General features: G+C 41.8%; 1 protein-coding gene across 1 annotated transcript in view; it reads left to right on the top strand.

The window, feature by feature from the left end:
• The first annotated feature begins 4764 nt into the window (after positions 1-4764).
• LOC111975121 (dihydropyrimidinase-related protein 2-like) overlaps positions 4765-21148 on the top strand; it is a 34016-nt gene continuing 17632 nt past the window's right edge. Inside the window, exons 1-7 of the mRNA XM_024003300.2 lie at positions 4765-5123; positions 13956-14044; positions 14183-14367; positions 14588-14752; positions 14938-14999; positions 16636-16716; positions 16809-16877. Of these exons, the coding sequence (XP_023859068.1) occupies positions 5082-5123; positions 13956-14044; positions 14183-14367; positions 14588-14752; positions 14938-14999; positions 16636-16716; positions 16809-16877 (693 nt within the window). The 5' untranslated portion in view covers positions 4765-5081. The remainder of the gene's footprint in view (positions 5124-13955; positions 14045-14182; positions 14368-14587; positions 14753-14937; positions 15000-16635; positions 16717-16808; positions 16878-21148) is intronic.

Below are 21148 nucleotides of genomic sequence, written 5' to 3'. Positions count from 1 at the left end.
TGCCTGAATCTGAGTGTTGTACTTCTGGACAAAATTATTCTTCAAAAGCTGTTGATACTGTTCTGCACAAACACTGTGACTGGTATTGGATGGCACAGGGCCTGAGGGTTTTGGAATCTCTCTTAGATTTCTATACAGATTCCTTGGCTTAGACCGAGAGATTGTGCTTTGAGAAATCAATAATTCCTTTACTGCTCCCTACTCCAAGTCAGTTAATTTCATGGTGACTTTTACCTGAACCAAAATAAGCTACATATCTGCAGTACGTCTTTCAATTGGCATTGAGAATTGCAGTGACTGTGAATCAAGTGGTATTCTTGTTCAGATTTGTTATTTTATTACATAGTTTGGAATAATATTCAGCCCAGACTTATCAATTCAGGAGAAGTTTGCTTCTATTCCAGCCTACTCTAGTTATACCTCATTTTTGTCATTTAGTAGCCCCAAATAATTTTCTCTAAAGGTGGTCTCCTGGTGAAAGGGTGTGAATAGCTACTGCAGGTTTCCATTGATTAACAGGAAAACATCCCAGTAGATAGATGCAGAAAGAATAGTACATCTAAATGCTCTGCAGTACAGGGTAAAGCACGGGGTAAGGGAACGTTTGAATGAAGAATTTTTTTATGTACAGTAGTTGATACAAATATACACAACCTGCCTGCTGTTCAACAACTCAAATGTGTCAATGCCACACATTCTTCCTTTCGTTTGTCATATCTTATTTATTTTCGCCAAGCTGATTCTATAAACCTTTTGAATGTAAGTTTTCCTGTGTGGTAACACACCCTCAGTGTATAGGTCCAGCCACCATACAGAGTAGGATGTATTGGTTGAAGGATGTTATAACTGGCCACAAATAATTCCGTTTTGTTTGCTTTTGGTACACAAAATGACTACTGCATAGTGCCAAATATAGATTTATTTTAATCTCAGCGCTTTCATTACAAAGGTAACACGCACAGTGATTTCTCAACTATTGGACAAGTTTAACTAGAAGGTTAGACTAACACAAACAGTGACATGCACTCATATCTCCAGTCCTGATAAGTCACCTACCTGGTTTTGACATGTCCTCTGGTGATCCATTTTGAGATTTTTCATGATTCTTATGGTGAACATTTTGTGTATGCATGAAATATGTTTCCATTCCCCATAGGCATACATTTCCATAAAGCAGACCATATGTAAGTAATGATTTTGGGATAAATGTTTAACAATGACCTATTTGGTACTGAAATAATTGTATGAAATCTGATAAAGGACCCTTTTTCTTTTTTTTGCAATAATAAAACGTTTTATTTTATTTTATATACACTAAGAAATTATTCTCACATAGCGTGCGATAGGAACTCCTGGGAAAGTAACTATACAGAACCAGCACTCCACCACTGCTTGGTTATTTCGGGTTTTGTTTTTTTTTTACTTTGGGGGGGAAGGGTGAGTGGACAATGGGGATAGATGTGATGACAGTAGTAGGGTTTTTTTTTTGAGTGGGATTGATTTTTGTGCCTCTGTTCTTGGTTTGTGCCAACTCAAAGTAACTCCCATTGCATGCATGCCTTTAGCTTGTAATTGGCATTGATTAACTTATTATCATTCATGAGATGCCAAAGGCTGTCATAGCTTTCATTTAATATTGTCAAGTTCATCCTGTATCTAACGCAGAAGAAGTATGTGCATTATCATTGGTTTCATATTATTTTCTTTAATAATCCAAAATACAAACTGAAAGATGCTTGGCCTTTTCCTTGAACATGTTTTGTTTGTGATATTGATTCTAGTAGCAAGAACTTTCAGCCTTGTTTGATAGTTTTTCKAATTTTATGAAAATCTGACATTAAAATGAGAAATTAACCGCAATACACTCCAATGTGGGTTTTGTATGGTGAAATATGGATATAACAGAAATGCATTGTAAAACATTGTCAACAGAAGAGGAAGGTGGGTGATGGATTAGTGTCAAGTACTCTGTATCTTGATGCATGAAAAGTAGAAAGAATAGGCAGTGGCAGAGGTGTTTCACATTAATTGGCAGATGTTTATTGAACCTAGACAGCAACTGGGTAGATGTAACAGTACCATATCTCCATATTTTCAAACAGTGACGCACTAAATCAATAATACGGTCAAATTAACCACTTTGCATTCATCTGAATATCGGTGAAAGGTTGTAGATTATTGTTGCAAGCAAGGTTTATTGCTGTTATCTCCGACTTGAATCATTTAAACATTGTCAAGTCACCCCTTTTACCAAGTTACGGAGCAGTTAATGTTGAGGTTTAGAGGAAATATTGTGTAAATAGAAAAGTACTGTATTAAGATGTCTGTCCTCTTAGCCTCAGCATGCTGTCTCTAAATGAATGCTTACGTTTTTGTCTGTGTATGCCGAAACACTGTTTTGTAAGGAACAGATCCCTCTTGGTTCATCCCATTAATTCATGTTTCTATTATACTCTGAGGGATAAATACCTCTTAACCCATGGCAACAGAGGAGAGGTTTGGGGATTTCAGACATCTCGATTGGCTTACAGCAGATATTCTGATGTTGAAAGAAGTGGTACAGTGCACTCGGAAAATATTCAGACCCCCTCGACTTTTTCCACATTTTGTTACATTACAGCCTTATTCTAAAATGTATTAAATAGTTTCCCCCTCATCAATCTACACACAATACCCCCATAATGACAAAGCAAAAACAGGTTTTTAGATTTTTTTTTACACATTTTATTAAAAACAAACTGAAATCACATTTACATAAGTATTCAGACCCTTTACTCAGTACTTTGAAGCACCTTTGGCAGCAATTACAGCCTTAAGTCTTGGGTATGATGCTACAAGCTTGGCACACCTGTATTTGGGGAGTTTCTCCCATTCTTCTCTGCAGATCCTTTCCAGCTCTGTCAGGTTGGTTGAGGAGAGTCGCTGCACAGTCTGAGGTCCTGAGCGCTCTGGAGCAGCATTTCATCAAGGATCTCTGTATTTTGCTCCATTCATCTTTCCCTTGATCCGGACTAGTCTCCCAGTCCCTGCCGCTGAAAAACATCCCCACAGCATGATGCTGCCGCCATGTTTCACTGTAGGGATGGTGCCAGGTTTCCTCCAGACGCTTGGCATTCAGGCCAAGGATTTCAATCTTGGTTTCATCAGACCAGAGAATCTTGTTTCTCATGGTCGGAGTCCTTTGGGTGTCTTGGCAAACTCCAAGTTGGCCATCGTGCCTTTTACTGAGGAGTGGCTTCTATCTGGCCACTAGCATAAAGGCCTGATTGGTGGAGTGCTGTAGAGATTGTTGTCCTTCTGGAAGGTTCTCCACATAGGAGCTCTGTCAGAATGACCATCGGGTTTTTGGTCACCTCCCTAACCAAGGCCCTTCTCCCCTGATTGCTCAGTTTGGCCGGGCGGCCAGCTCTATGAACTGTCTTGGTGGTTCCAAACTTCTTCCATTTTAAGAATGATGGAGGCCAGTGTTCTTGAGGACCTTCAATGCTGCAGAWTTTTTTTTTGGTACTCTTCCACAGATCTGTGCCTTGTCACAATCCCCTCTCGGAGCTCTACGGACAATTTCTTCGACCTCATGGCTTGGTTTTTGCTCTGACATGCACTGTCAACTGTGGGACCTCCATATAGACAGGTGTGTGCCTTTGCAAATCATGTACAATCAATTGAATTCACTACAGGAGGACTCCAATCAAGTTGTAGAAACATCTCATGGATGATCAATGGAAACAGGATGCACTTGAGCTCAATTTCGAGTCTCATAGCAAAGGGTCTGAATACTTATGTAAAGGTATTTCAGATATATATATATATATTTTAATACATTTGCAAACATTTCTAAAAACCTGTTTTGGCTGTCATTATGGGGCATTGTGTGTAGATTTGAGGGGGGAAATAATTGAATCCATTTTAGAATAAGGCTGTAACATAAAAATGTGAAGAAGGGGTCTGAATACTTTCTGAATGCACTGTATGTGCTGAAATTTCTACCTACATGGACAAACTGCTACTTGGCCACATGACTATGCGTATACGTATGAATGGCTTCCTTCCTCATTTTAAAAGCAATCTAATTGCATTTATATTACATTAAATTAAACAGAATATGCACAATACATCCCTGAATGAATTAAATAATTAAATCAACATGCACACCTGACTGTCGTATTGTTTGATGAAACATAACAGCATTTAATCCATAATGCTTCCACACACTATGTATATTACTAAATACACATAATTGGTTTCAATCATCAAAGGTGTAACAAATTTAAACCTGACGGTAGATTGTTCCTATACCACCAATAGAGGGGATACGGGGATATTAGTGTGTGGGCCTTTTCCTCATTACTCTAATTAGTCACCACTCATACATGAAAGGATCATTTCCACACCTACTCAGTCTAGACTGGGATACAGGGGTTGTATCTGTCATAATTAATTGTTCAAAAGATAATTATAATGCAGTGTGTGTTTTTGAGAAAAATATTTGATATCTGAGAAAAGATCTTATTTCAGGTTTATTACCAGTTCATTCCATTCATACCAATGTAATGTCACCACTTGCACTGCTATAATAAACAAATGCAGGGTAATTGGCCAAACATGGAACGCCAGTTCATGCGCTCATGTCATTGGACTTTGCTTGTCCTTTCTAATTAAAGGAAGTTGCATTGTTTCAGACAAGTCGAATAAGCATCAGTGTCACTCCTAGTCTCCCATCCATCCTCTAGACTTGGCCTGCAGCAGGTGAGTGGAGAGGCAGGGTGGGGCATTGCGCATGCACGGTGGCCGTGGCCCTCATCACTGTTTATCTTATCGCTTGGTGACTGCTGGACAGGTTTGGCGCAGCATTGGAACGTGAGGAAAGGCTGTCAAAACCTTTTAAGTTCATTCAGCAAACCTAGTTGGAACGGATTGAGCTATTTCACGAATTTAGTCAGGCGATAGCCGGAGACACAATTTTGTCTGAGCGTCGACTGGTCTCAACGCATCCGAGCATCCATCCCTTTCATTGCTAGCGGTCTAGCTAACATCAGTGAGGTGACAGCCATAAACGAGGACGCTGACAACGCGCCGCTAAGATGTCCGGATACCAGGGAAAGAAAAATATACCACGCATTACAGTGAGTAGTGTTTTAAATGCTCATAATTTAACAATTGTGTGTAAAATCTATACCTATGAATAAACTAGCAGTAGGGATTAAACAGCTAGACTGTGCTAGCTGTAGTTATTACGCTATCGGAGGGGAAGGGGAGAGGGGGCATTCATACCAATGCAATGTCACCACTTGCTTTGCAATAATTAACAAAGGCAGGGTAATTGGTCATAATTGGAACTCCAGTTCATGCGCTCATGTCATTGGAATAATCGTCAAGACGCTCATTTTATTGTGTGCATGCTATTTTTTAGCCATTCCATATCCTACCATGTTAGACGATTTAGCCTAGCCGACAGGATCAGGAACAAGAATGGATGATTGGGACAAATCTTTTATATTTTCCATCCTTATATTCAGATGGATTCTAATATACTTGTAATGCCTTATTGGTAATACTGTAGTTATAGACTATGGGGATACCACAATATAAATTAAAATGTGGGGGAAATCCCAGCAACAATAATACAATGTTTTTTGGGGAAAATGTATTCATTTATTGAATACATATGTATTTGTCACAACAATTCGTCTTATCAACCCTAGACAGCAAAGGGTTGATTTGCCATGATGACATTTAGGGAGGGGGTCATAACCTTAGGAGTTAGGACTCTTAGGACTCTTTGTAAACTGGAAACCACACACCCTGAGGCTGCATTCATCGTAGCTGGGGATTTTAACAAGGCTAATCTAAAAACAAAACTCCCTAAATTCTATCAGCATATCGATTGTGCTACCAGGGCTGGAAAAACACTAGACCATTGTTATACTAATTTCCGCGACGCTTATAAGGCCCTCCCCCGCCCCCCTTTCGGAAAAGCTGACCACGACTCCATTTTGTTGATCTCCAGCCTAGCAAAACAGAACTCAAGAACAAGCTCCCGCGTCAGGTCTGTTCAACGTGCCGACCAATCTGAATCCACGCTTCAAGACTGCTTCGATCACGCGGATTGGAATATGTTCCGCATCGCGTCCAACAACAATATTGACGAATATGCTGATTCGGGTGAGCGAGTTCATTAGGAAGTGCATTGACGATGTCGTACCCACAGCAACGATAAAAACATTCCCAAACCAGAAACCGTGGATTGACGGCAGCATTCGCGTGAAACTGAAAGCGCGAACCACTGCTTTTAACCAGGCAAGGTGACCGAAGCATGACCGAATACAAACAGTGTAGCTATTCTCTCCGCAAGGCAATCAAACAGGCTAAGTCTCAGTACAGAGAGCAAAATCGAGTCGCAATTCAACAGTCAGACACAAGGTATGTGGCAGGGTCTACAGTCAATCACGGATTACAAAAAGAAAACCAGGCCGTCGCGACCAGGATGTTTGCTCCCAGACAGGCTAAACAACTTTTTTGCCGCTTTGAGGACAATCAGTGCCACCTGACCACGGCCCCTACCAAAAGCCGGCTCTCTTCACTGCAGCCGAGGTAGTAAAACATTTAACGTGTTAACCTCGCAAGGCTGCAGGCCCAGACGGCATTCCAGCCGCGTCCTCAGAGCATGCGCAGACCAGCTGGCTGGTGTGTTTACGGACATATTCAATCAATCCTTATCCCAGTCTGCTGTTCCCACATGCTTCAAGAGGGCACCAATTGTTCTCGTCTTCAAGAAGCTAAGGATGGAGCTAAACGACTACCGCCTAGCACTCACTTCCGTCATCATGAGATGCTTTGAGAGACTAGTCAGACATATCACCTCCACCCTACCGCGACACCTAGACCCACTCCAATTTGCCTTTACCGACCCAATAGGTCACGACGACGCATCGCACACACCTGCACGCCCCTAACCCATCTTGGACAAGAGGATACGCCATCGTGAATGCTGTTCATCGATTACAGGCATCCAGATTTCAACACCATAGTTACCTCCAAATCTCGTCATCAGCTCGGACCTGGGTCTTGACCCCGCCCTGTGCACTGGGTCCTGGACTCCTGAGGGCCGCCCCCAGGTGGTCGAGGGTAGGTAACAACATCTCCCCCCCCGCTGATCCTCAACACTGGAGCCCACAAGGGCGTTCGAGCCCTCTCCTTACTCTGTTGCACCCACGACTGCGTGCATGACGCTCCACTCAATCATCAAGTTTGCGGTTGCACTCAGTGGTAGCTGATTACCAACACAGACGGACGGCCTTACAGGAGAAGGTGAGGGCCCCGGAGTGTGTGTAAGAAATACGTCACACTCAACGCTCACAAAACAAAGAGATGACTTGTGGCACTTCAGGACAGAGCAGAGGGAGACCCCTAATCCACATCGACGTCGTCAGTGAGAGAAGTGGAAGTTTTAAGTTCCTCGGTGTACACATCAACGGACCGAACTCGAATTGGCCACCCACCAGACAGCGTTGTGAAGAAGGCGCGCAGCGCCTCTCAACCTCAGAGAGGCTGAAAAATTCGGCTTGTCACCAAAAAGCACTCACAACTCTAAGATGCACAATCGAGAGATCCTGTCGGGCTGTATCACGCCTGGTACGGCAACTGCTCCGCCACAACGCGTAAGGCTCTCCAGAGGGAGTGAGGTTCTGCAGACGCATCACAGGGGCAACTGCCTGCCAGGACACCTACACACCGGTACAGGAAGGCCATAAAGATCATCAGGACAACAACCAACCCAAGCCACTGCCTGTTCACCCGCTATCATCAGAAGGCGAGTCAGTACAGGTGCATTCAAAGCAGGGACCGAGAGATGCAAAACAGCTTCTATCTCAACGATCAGAACTGTTAACAGCCACACTAAATTTGCGGCCGCGCAACATACTGACTCACTCCAGCACTTTAAAAATGGAATTGATGGAATATGTAAAAATGTACCACTAGCCACTTAACAATGCCACTTAATACAATGTTACATACCCTACATCCATCATATGTATATACGTACCTATATCATTTACTCATTTGCCATCTTACTGTAATACAGTACATAGCCCTTTAAACCTATCAATTTAGTTTACATACCCCTAATACTTATTGTAAGTACGTACTATCATCTACTTGCATCTGCCAAATGCCGTGTCCTGTTACCCCACTATTCAATCTTTATGTACATATTCTTTCATCTTTACATCTGTGTGTGGATGTTAGTGTAGTTGGTTTGTCTGTTAGATTACTGTTGGCTTATTTACTGCATTGTCGGAACTAGAAGCACAAGCATTTCGCTACACTCGCATTAACATCTGCTAACCATGTGTATGTGACTAATAAAATTTGATTTGATTTGAGTTAAAAGGGCAAAAACCTTTAATGAAAAGTAGGTCATTGGATTAAATCCATCCTTGCTGTAAACTGTTTTTATATTTAACTAGGCAATTCAGTTAAGAACAAATTATTATTTACAATTACAGCCTAGGAACAGTGGGTTAACTGCCTTGTTCAGGGGCAGAATTACAGATTATTACCTTGTCAGCTCGGGGATTCGATCTAGCAACCTTTCGGTTACTGGCCCAACGCTCTATCCACTAGGCTACCTGCCATGAAGGCCTAGCTTTTGTCTGTATGCTGCCATACTCTACATGTAGTAATGACATTTAGGCATTTAATGTCTTTAATCAAATAGCACAAACCACACATTTGTGTGCGTTCCTGTCAAAAATATATGAATTATTGAAATAAAATGGTTCTAGAGATCTGTTCCTTTTGTTTCTGCAAGGGCAACATGGAAGGGAACTGGGATTGGGGGGAGGTATTTTCAGGCAGCTGTCGGCTCTCTCTCACAACTGGAGCAGACTTATCTAAGCACCTGACATCAAATGACAGCGTGTTGTGGCTTTAAAATGGGGACAGAGKAATGTGCTGTTTTCCCATCAACTGTACCAGTGGCACCATCTCATTGCGGTGTGGCTGACTCACATCTTCCATGTGAAACACTGTTACTGAAGCATCCTAGGGTTTAGGCCTTGGCCCTGTTACTTGCGCACTCCTCTCTCAGCCCACCAAATGCAAAGAGAGAAGTTATGGGATGCTGCTAATGTACATGGCATTGACAGATTGAGCTGTTGTTCTACTTTTCTGTTCCAGTAGTTCCCTTTTGGATGCACCACCTCATCAGCAAACAGTGCTATAAAAAAAAAACGAGATTTTGCCTACAGACTGCATAGCAGTGATTGGCTGGTTGCGAACTGTGTGAAGACCATTTTATTCCTAACAAATTTGCCAGAATTGTACATAATTATGACATAACATTGAAGATTGTGCAATGTAACAGCAATATTTAGACTTAGGGATGCCACCCGTTAGATAAAATACGGAACAGTTCCGTATTTCACTGAAAGAATAAACGTTTTGTTTTCGAAATGATAGTTTCCAGATTTTACCATATTAATGACCTAAGGCTCGTATTTTTGTGTGTTATTATGTTATAATTAAGTCTATGATTTGATATTTGATAGAGCAGTCTTACTGAGCGATCCGGTCAGTCTCATCGCTCAGCAGACACATATGCTCTGGTTGAAGCATTCATCCATCACGCACTTCGTGCGAGACCCTGGTCTCGACTCGTCACGTCTTGTGTCTGACATGGTTGCAACTGGTCCTGGAGCTTTCCTGACGGGGCCGGCCAGTCCAGTGTCGTGAAAGGGTAGAGCTACTACAATCCCTCCCGCGTGATTTGCTTATCAGAGCTTCATTTCGTGGGCCTACAAACCTCAAGTGGTGACGACTCTTCGTCCTGAGCGCCTTTCGTTTCTGGTCCCCTCCTTTGTACTCTCACCGATGGTTCACTCCAGTGTGTTCTTCAAGCTCTCATCACAGTAGTCTCGTCACCCACGACTGCGTGGCCATGCACGCCTCCAACTCAATCATCAAGTTTGCGGATGACACTACAGTGGTAGGCTTGATTACCAACAACGACAGACGGCCTACAGGGAGGAGTGAGGGCCCTCGGAGTGTGGTGTCAGGAAAATAACCTCACACTCAACGTCAACAAAACAAAAGGAGATGATTGTGGACTTCAGGAAACAGCAGAGGGGACCCCCCTCCCCACGACAGCGCGGTCAGTAGTGGAGAAGGTGGAAAGTTTTAAGTTCCTCGGTGTACACATCACGGACAAACTGAATTGGTCCACCCACACAGACAGCGTCGTGAAGAAGGCGCAGCAGCGCCTCTTCAACCTCAGGAGGCTGAAGAAATTCGGCTTGTCACCAAAAGCACTCACAAACTTCTACAGATGCACAATCGAGAGCATCCTGTCGGCGTGTATCACCGCCTGGTACGGCAACTGCTCCGCCCACAACCGTAAGGCTCTCCAGAGGGTAGTGAGGTCTGCAGAACGCATCACCGGGGGCAAAACTACCTGCCCTGCCCCAGGACACACTACACCACCCAGTGTCACAGGAAGGCCATAAAGATCATCAAGGACAACAACCACCCAAGCCACTGCCTGTTCACCCCGCTATCATCCAGAAGGCGAGGTCAGTACAGGTGCATCAAAGCAGGGACCGAGAGACTGAAAAACAGCTTCTATCTCAAGGCCATCAGACTGTTAAACAGCCACCACTAACATTTAGCGGCCGCTGCCAACATACTGACTCAACTCCAGCCACTTTAAAAATGGGAATTGATGGAAATTATGTAAAAATGTACCACTAGCCATTTAAACAATGCCACTTAATATAATGTTTACATACCTACATTACCCATCTCATATGTATATACTCTACTCTATATCATCTACTGCATCTTGCCATCTTTATGTAATACATGTACCACTAGCCACTTTAAACTATGCCACTTTATGTTTACATACCCTACAGTACTCATCTCATATGTATATACCGTACTCTATACCATCTACTGCATCTTGCCTATGCCGTTCTGTACCACCACTCATTCATATATCTTTATGTACATATTCTTTATCCCTTTACACTTGTGTGTGTATAAGGTAGTAGTTGTGGAATTGTTAGGTTAGATTACTTGTTGGTTATTACTGCATTGTCGGAACTAGAAGCACAAGCATTTCGCTACACTCGCATTAACATCTGCTAACCATGTGTATGTGACTAATAAAATTTGATTTGATTTGATTTGCTAGCAGCTCTTCACTGTGCTTCAAGCATTGAGCTGTTTATGACTTCAAGCCTATCAACTCCGAGATTAGGCTGGTGTAACCGATGTGAAATGGCTAGCTAGTTGAGCGGGTGCGCGGCTAATAGCGTTTCAATTGGTGACGTCACTCGCTCTGAGACCTTGAAGTAGTTGTTCCCCTTGCTCTGCAAGGGCCGCGGCTTTTGTGGAGCGATGGGTAACAATGCTTCGAGGATGGCTGTTGTCGATGTGTTCCTGGTTCGAGCCCAGGTAGGGGCGAGGAGAGGGACGGAAGCTATACTGTTACACTAGCAATACTATAGTGCCTATAAGAACATCCAATAGTTAAAGGTATATGAAATACAAATGGTATAGAGAGAATAGTCCTATAATTCATAATAACTACAACCTAAAACTTCTTACCAGGGAATATTGAAGACTCATGTTAAAAGGAACCACCAGCTTTCATATGTTCTCATGTTCTGAGCAAGGAACTTAAACGTTAGCTTTTTTACATGGCACATATTGCACTTTTACTTTCTTCTCCAACACTTTGTTTTTGCATTATTTAAACCAAATTGAACATGTTTCATTATTTATTTGAGGCTAAATTGATTTTATTGATGTATTATYTTAAAATAAAAGTGTTCATTCAATATTGTTGTAATTGTCATTATTACAAATAAATTTAAAAAATCGGCTGATTAATCGGTATTGGCTTTTTTTGGTCCTCCAATAATCGATATTGGTATCGGCGTTGAAAAATCATAATCGGTCGACTTCTACTATGGATGTTGAACAGATGAAGATAAGTAAGACAAGATCACTCATGATTTATCAAAGACATATGAAACAGGATATTGGAACCAATTTGCCTTATCCCTTGCACTCAGGCCTGTTATTTTCCTTTTTTTGGTTGAGTGCAGAAATGTGGTCTAATCTGAAGTCAACTGACCCATTTGAAGATAATAGACTGTTAGATCATGCTGGAAGAATGCAGTTTTGTGAGGCCTGTTCAGTCTTCTGTGCGACCACCACAACTATTAGTTGTAGGCTATAGGTCACTGTCTGATTGTGAAAGCACTCAGGGCAGTGTGCTAGCTAGGGGATACTAACACTCTACATCTTGTGACTGCTGTATGGTCTGGAGAGAGGATGAAACTCTATCGGCCTCATTAAGGTAGCTACTCAGCTCACACTCCCCGAGGAAGGCCAGATGAGAAGAAGGGCTGATGAGAAGTAGGCCAGCCCGAGCCAACAGTAGATGCTCTCCTCAGATGGAAATGGGATTATTTGTCCTACTCTTAAGTGGATGCTCCTGGTCTTCCATTAAGCCATGCTCTACTCTACACAGCCCTGTATCTCAGACTGAACTAGGCTACCCCTCAAGATCTGAGCTGTTTGTGATCAGGGTGGAATATGTCATGACTTAACACATAAAGCCTTATTCTATATGAAATAAATGGCCAATAGCCTAGTAAAAATAGAGAAGCCAAGTGTTGTCTGAGTAGTGGTTGCTTTAAAAGGCCTTTCAGTTGGGCATTAGCCTAATCTTTGCACTCATTTTTACATTTCAGTCATTTAGCAAGCGCTCTTATCCAGCGCAACTTACAGTATTGAGTGCATACTTTTTTTGTACATTTTCTGTACTCACATGATATACACTGAGTATAGAAAACATTAGGAACACCTTCCTAATATTGAGTTGCACCCCATTTGCCCTCAGAACAGCCTCAATTCGTCGGGGCATGGACTCTGCAATTTGTCGAAAGCATTCCACAGGGATGCTTGCCCAAGTTGTCTCTAATGCTTCCCACAGTTGTGTCAAGTTGGCTGGATGTCCTTTGGGTGGTGGACCATTCTTGATACACACAGGAAACTGTTGAGTGTGAAAACCCAGCAGCGTTGCAGTTCTTGACACAAACCGGTGGCACTTACTACCATACCCTGTTCAAAAGGTACTTAAATCTGTCTTGCCCATTCACCCCATTAACAGCAAACATACACAATCCATGTCTCAATTGTCTCAAGGCTTAAAAATCCTTCTTTAACCTATCTCCTCCCCTTCATCTACACTGATTGAAGTGGATTTAACAAGTGACATCAATAAGGGATCATAGCTTTCACCTGGATTCACCTTGTCAGTCTGTCATGGAAAGAGCAGGTGTTCTTAATGTTTTGTATACTTAGGGTAGAGACATTCTGAGTATGTGTCYGAATTCCCCTTAACTGCATCACTGGTTTGACAGAGAAAGAAACAGCTCTTGTTGGTTAAGAAGATAACTTTGCAGAAAGATCACAAAAAGAAAGAAAATTGTGGCCATAAGCCTGTGTCCTTTTTGTTTGAATTTTTCCATTTCGATAAAACACTTAAAAATATATTGTTGAATACAATTGGGTGTTACTTTGTTTCTGATTTAGCTCTGCTTATGCATTGTTGTTTGGGGTTTCTTGGCAGACAAGACAATGGCCATGTCTTGGCCAAGCCCTAGTGCTGTTTTATACAGAAATGCATACTAAGGACTCTATCCTTGTGTAGAGATTTTTAGTCCCTTATGGTATGCATCTGATGTGCTTCTATTCAGTTAGGTTCTGTTGAAGCTCTCCTMGATGGATGGATGTGCTGGGGTTGAGTATTGGCTAGCTTACCTTTCATGCCAAATTTGTCCAATATGAAGTATGCTTTTTAAATCTATCATCAATGGGTTGTGGTGCTCATTGCTGTTAACACAATTAAGTCACAAATTAAATTCCGTCTCTTCTCACAGAGTGATCGTCTCCTTATCAAATGTGGAAAGATTGTAAATGATGACCAGTCTTTCTTTGCTGACATCTATATCGAGGATGGAGTCATCAAGTAAGTCTTATTAGTTCGAGCGCCATTGTTGGCACTTTTGTTGGCTATATATATATATGGGAAAAAACAGTATCTTATTTTGTAATGCCTTTGATCATTTCTGGTCTCTCCCTCTCTTAATACATTTCTTCTCCTCAGGCAAATTGGAGAGAACCTGATAGTTCCTGGTGGGGTGAAGATCATTGATGCCCATGGACGCATGGTGATGCCCGGGGGCATAGATGTGCACACACGCTTCCAGATGCCAGACAGGGGCATGGTGTCAGCAGATGACTTCTACCAGGGCACCCGTGCTGCTTTGGCTGGGGGAACCACCATGATAGGTATGTACTAATGAAATGCTTCATCCCCAATGACACACTTTACAGAAACCTCTAGATTCTGAAATACCGATATCAACCAGCCAAAACATTTGTTACTAATTTACCCTTTGCAGATATTCATGTTGCCTCATGGTTTTGAATATTATGTCTGGCTTCTGTAAAACGCGATAATGTTACTACTAAGGTGGTTTCAATGACAATGGTGTCTGTCTGTCTGTAGTTGATCATGTGGTTCCAGAACCTGGTGTGAGCCTGGTGGCAGCGTTCAACCAGTGGAGGGAATGGGCCGACAGCAAGTCCTGCTGTGACTACTCCCTGCATGTGGACATCACTAACTGGCACAAGGGCATGCAGGAGGAGATGGAGAGCCTGGTGAAGGACCACGGTACGCAACTAACACAATTACACAAACCATTGTCACCCATTCACTCATGTCAGTTGGGGTGGGGGAGCTATGATTTCTACTAAGACTCTCCTTGTGGTTTATTTCCTTCCTGTGACTGTCCTTTCCTCTCCCTTTGCTAACCCTTTGTCTATTGCTACTATTGCTCATAAGTTTTCTATCTTTAGGTGTCAACTCTTTCCTGGTCTATTTGGCTTATAAGGATGTTTTCCAACTTTCCGACTCCCAGGTACGATTTGAAGCATTTCAGATTGGTATGATTTACTGCCGACGGATGGAGGAGTCAACATTTGTGGAGGCTTGTGCATGCATTTAAAGTTGTGATTGCATTGCACTTTGCGTAAATGCATTGCATGAAATTATATTCTGTATGATCTTGCTTGGTAACACTTTACTTGACACCCAGCGTCATAACCATGTCATAATATGTCATAACCTGTCATAATATGGTCAGAAACACTGTCATGACACATATATTTAGATCTGTCATGATATATATTGTGTTATTTTATGGCTGGTTATGACACCTACATAAGAGTGTAAAAACCCACAAAACCTACCACACAAAGCAAAAACATTCCATTACACCATAGTCTATGTGTCAACAGTATGTTTATGTTATATAATTTTTTGTTGTTGTTGACCATATTAAATTATCATTGTAATTGTGTACACATTGATGTCAGACATGCAGCTTACCCCAATGCTCTGTTGCTGATGACTGAGATGAATGCAGGAACAGATTTCAGGAGCAGGACCAGACACCCTCTTTTTGACTGATGACTGATATAAGGGTGTGTACGAGATAGGCCTATCTGGCTTGTATGATTATTAAGGTCATAATGCTTTTTGACAGTGTAATAAAGTGTATTTTCTTAGTCCAAGTAAAGTGACACAGTATGGTCATAATTCTTCATGAGTGTCATAAAGTTATTTAAAATATGATGAATAAAACATGACTATAAATAATTTATTACAACAACAACAAAGGATTTAAGAAACAAACTTTCAAACGAAAGGAAACTTCTTGGCAGGGGAAAAAACTAGTTTGAATAAATGTGGGTTTTGACACTCTTATGTAAGTGTCATAACCAGCCATAAAATAATGCAATATATGTCACAACAGGTGTAAATATATGGGTTATGACAATGTTATGACCATATTATGACAGGTTATGTCAGCTGTTATGACAGTAGTTAATGGTTATGACCATGTTATGGCACTGCGTGTCAAGTAAAGTGTTACCCATTGCTTATAAACTCTTTGAAGGCTGAAACCTAATTTGAGATTAGTACGTGTAAAAAGTAGTTGATGTCAATGGGGGATTTGCATGCACGTATAAATCCATATCTCAAATTTGGTGACTACAGCACGTCACTGCTCCAACAATTATGAGATTATTGAAGCCTTCTTCACCTCCTCTGGAATATCTACCGCTATCTGACTGCTAGATAAAGGATTGTCTTTCTGTGGGGTGATTGATCTCTCTCACGTTGCACATGTATTTCTGGGAAAGCTTTGTTAATGGCACTGTATTGAGTTTTCCCACTCAGCACAGGCTGGTTAGTGGTTAGGACTGCCACTGGTGATGACTCTTGTAACACGTGCTGAAAGATTGCCTATTGCAGCTGTCAATTCCTAGTTGATTGCCATGTGAATTCTGAGTTGAACCATGTGGTCAACCTAAAGAAGTAGAGTAAATTAATTAATCTATACATTTAACATTCTCATCCAACATGTCTTGCTCTGACAAAGATCTCCACTAAACCTTGGACCACGAAAAAACACATTGTAAATGTCCTCATTGCTAAAGCCCCTTGTTCCCTGGCCTGTGTGTTGAAAGGATGCTTTCCTCTTCCTGTAGATGTACGAGGTGTTCAATGTCATCAGAAACTTGGGAGCCATCGCTCAGGTGCACGCAGAGAACGGGGACATCATTGCCGAGGTAACAGAACTTCTAATAAATCCTATCACATTGTCCCAGTTTGCTGTCTCCACCGGCCAAGCCACTAAAGCTGTTGTCTGATGTGTTTGCAGGAGCAGCGTAAGATCCTGGAGCTGGGCATCACTGGCCCTGAGGGTCACGTGCTGAGCCGCCCGGAGGAGGTAACTATGACCTCTGGCCAAGTGCTGTGCTTCAATTAGTCTTCTACTTGAACTTGAAGTGTGCCTTTGGTTGTTTTACATGGAAAGCAAGAAAGAGGCTATATGATATTAAAGGAGAATGTTGCTTTGTTACAACCACATCTACATTTTTAATGTAAATCTCATGTTATAGATGGGTCCAAATGGAAGCCCTGAAGCCCTTGGCAAAATAAAATAAGAACTTAGACTCTATTAATTATCTTGTTTGAACAAGTTAGTAAAAAACAATACGATTGTTTTGTCTAATTAAATCTAATTTGTTATGCAGCTTGTCAGACCGTGTAATGGTTGCTGCAGCCATTCATTCACTGATTCCATCCACTGATATGATTAATAATTTACCGTTTTTTGATTGGCATTCAACAGCAGCCCTGCTTTAGCCTGAGCATGTAAGTGGGCGAGTGTTGAGCGAGGAGCAGAGCGTAATTTGAGCAGATTTTTAAAATGGTGTGTACCTTCTCCCGCTTCAATTTCGCTCTGCCCTGCCTAGCATTTTTTGTTTCCTTTATCACCGTTCTTTTAATTAGGTCTATTTGGTTGTAATTATTTAGCCTACCCCACCCAGAGTAGCCTATTTCTAGTTTATATTCTACTTTCTAACATTAGGATATGTCATTTCTATTTTAAATGACTAAATGTATTCAGGGATGTTTTAGGTAGGCAATCCATAGGCTACTGTAAAATGTATTTTTGTTTTTCTTGGAATAGGAACGCTATAATATAAATGAATCAATTTAATTAATCTAAAATATCAGAAATAAACCGTAAATAATAAAGGCCAGTATCAGCTTCTTTTCATAAATAATCTCAAACTGCAGCAGTCAAATGATTTGCGCACAGAAGCAAACGCCAATAAGCTTCACATGCGCATTAAGCATGGGAAATGCGCTTTACAAATTAAATATTATTATTATTATAATAAAGACAGGTGAGAGAATGAAAACAAGTAGGCCCTCAGGTCATGACACAATACTGTCATCTGCAGGAAGATAATGAGATTTCAACATACAATAGGGACCGGCACAGAGTCCAGAAGGACAGTGTCACAAGGCTACATAGTCATAGCCCTACACTTCACCACTGCTGGAGAGAATACACTAGAGAATGAGCGATGTGGATTTTTTTTAGGGCTCATTCCGATACCAATTTTTGTCGGTAACGGAGGCCAATATTTTATATCATTAAATTTGAAAATGTTGATGACAAAATAATTTTATTTGGAAGGTAAATCTCTTGATTAACTAGGTAAATCAAGATGCCATACAATAGGCTTACTCACGGTACAGATGAATGCATATTCAATAGGAGTGTGTGCATGCATTGAGTTATTGAGCTTGTTTTGACTGATCGGTGGAGTCTGATGCTTCAGATGACAAAAAAATCTGTTTGCCTTCCATTTGGGACTGATATTATCCTACTGATCAACAACATTCTCATATGAGCATCACTACAGCATGTCACGCCTGTATGGAAGGACATCATAATGGCACTGCTGTTAGTTTTAGAATATAAAATAACATATTCAATGCAAATGGGTCCAACATAATGTCATGATTTGTGATCACAGATGTTTATGAAACTATAATTTGTRATTTTCAGTGATCGGGATAAAAAAAAATGTAGCTGTCAGGCCGCATCTTGAAACAACTCAGCTGCCAGGACGAAACTCGAAACAGCTCAATTGGCCAGTTCAGCTCTGTCAAGAAATAGACGGGTTATAACTTGATCCTACTGCTACGATTGGATGAGCGACTGTAACTTAGTTCCTATTCACATCTCCTCATCCATTGTTGCCAACTTTGCAGCGAGATTTTGTGAGTTTTCAGACCCCTCCAGCGACTTTTATTGGCAAAAGAGTATAGCGACAAATGTAGCTACTTATTAAGGCTGCCTCAGCGACTTTTGTTTGATTTAGCGACTTCCCTGTTTGTGCCCGCTCTGCTGAGTGTGTGTGCACCCATCACTTGCGCCCGATCTCCGGCCTCTTTGCTCCGCCCCTCCGGCCTCTTCGCTCCGGTCCTCTCCCCGCTGCAGCAGCGAGTGAGGTAATTTAAAAAATATATATATTTCTTTATTTCACCTTGATTTAACCAAGTAGGCCAGTTGAGTACAAGTTCTCATTTAAAACTGCGACCTGGCCAAGATAAAGCAAAGCAGTGCGACACAAACAACAACACAGTGTTACACATGGAATAAACAAACGTACAGTCAATAACACAATAGAAAAGTCTATATACAGTGTATGCAAATTAAGTAATATTAGGGAGGTAAGGCAATAAATAGGCCATAGTGGCAAAATAATACAAATTTAGCAATTAAACACTGGATAGATGTGCAGAAGAGGAATGTGCAAGTAGAGATACTGGGGTGCAAAGGTGCAACAAAAAAAATATGGGGATGAGGTAGTTGGGTGGGCTATTTACAGATGGGCTATGCACAGGTGCAATGATCTGTGAGCTGCTCTGACAGCTGATGCTTAAAGTTAGTGAGGGAGATATGAGTCTCCAGCTTCAGTGACTTTTGCAATTCGTTCCAGTCATTGGCAGCAGAGAACTGGAAGGAAAGGCAGCCAAAGGAGTAATGGCTTTGGGGGTGACCAGTGAAATATACTTGCTGGAGCGCATGCTACGGGTGGGTGCTGCTATGGTGACCAGTGAGCTGAGATAAGGCGGGGCTTTACCTAGCAGAGACTTATAGATGACCTGGAGCCAGTGGGTTTGGCGACGAATATGAAGCGAGGGCCAGCTAACGAGAGCATACAGGTCGCAGTGGTGGGTAGTATATGGGGCTTTGGTGACCAAACGGATGGCACTGTGATAGACTACATCCAATTTGCTGAGTAGAGTGTTGGAGGCTATTTTGTAAATGACATCGCCGAAGTAAAGGATCGGTAGGATGATCAGTTTTACGAGAATATGTTTGGCAGCATGAGTGAAGGAGGCTTTGTTGCGTAGGCCGATTCTAGATTTAATTTTGGATTGGAGATGTTTAATGTGAGTCTGGAAGGAGAGTTTACAGTCTAACCAGACACCTAGGTATTTGTAGTTGTCCACATTCTAAGTCAGAACCGTCCAGAGGAGTGATGCTGGACGGGCAGGCAGGTGCGGGCAGTGATTGGTTGAAGAGCATGCATTTAGTTTTACTTGCATTTAAGAGCAGTTGGAGGCCACGGAAGGAGTGTTGTATGGCATTGAAGTTTGTCTGGAGTTCAGTTTGGACACTGTGTCCAAAGAAGGGCCAGAAGTATACAGAATGGTGTCGTCTGCATAGAGGTGGATCATAGAATCACCAGCAACAAGAGCGATATCATTGATGTATACAGAGAAAAGAGTCGGCCCAAGAATTGAACCCCGTGGCACCCCCAGAGACTGCCAGAGGTCTGGACAGCAGGCCTCCGATTTGACACACTGAACTCTGTCTGAGAAGTAGTTGGTGAACCAGGCGAGGCAGTCATTTGAGAAACCAAGGCTGTGTAGTCTGCCGATAAGAATGTGGTGATTGACAAAGTCGAAAGCCTTGGCCAGGTCGATGAATACGGCTGCACAGTATTGTCTTTTATCGATGGCGGTTATGATGTCGTTTAGGACCTTGAGCGTGGCTGAGGTGCACCCATGACCAGCTTGAAAACCAGATTGCATAGTGGAGAAGGTACGTTGGGATTCGAAATGGTCGTTGATCTGTTTGTTAACTTGGCTTTCGAAGAGTTTAGAAAAGGCAGGGCAGGATGGATATAGTTCTATAACAGTTTGGGTCTAGAGTGTCTCCCCCTTTGAAGAGGGGGATGACAGCGGCATCTTTCCAATCTTTGGGGATCTCAGACGATACGAAAGAGAGGTTGAATTGAGGTTGAATTGATGGAAATTATGTAAAAATTTACCACTAGCCACTTTAAACAATGCCACTTAATATAATGTTTACATACCCTACATTACTCATCTCATATGTATATACTGTACTCTATATCATCTACTGCATCTTGCCATCTTTATGTAATACATGTACCACTAGCCACTTTAAACTATGCCACTTTATGTTTACATACCCTACAGTACTCATCTCATACGTATATACCGTACTCTATACCATCTACTGCATCTGCCATGCCGTTCTGTACCACCACTCATTCATATATCTTTATGTACATATTCTTTATCCCTTTACACTTGTGTGTATAAGGTAGTAGTTGTGGAATTGTTAGGTTAGATTACTTGTTGGTTATTACTGCATTGTCG

This window comes from Salvelinus sp. IW2-2015, linkage group LG15, assembly GCF_002910315.2.
Source record: "Salvelinus sp. IW2-2015 linkage group LG15, ASM291031v2, whole genome shotgun sequence".
Lineage (NCBI taxonomy): Eukaryota > Metazoa > Chordata > Actinopteri > Salmoniformes > Salmonidae > Salvelinus > Salvelinus sp. IW2-2015.
Note: the sequence above shows the minus strand (reverse complement) of the source record. Positions and strands in the feature narration are given on the sequence as shown.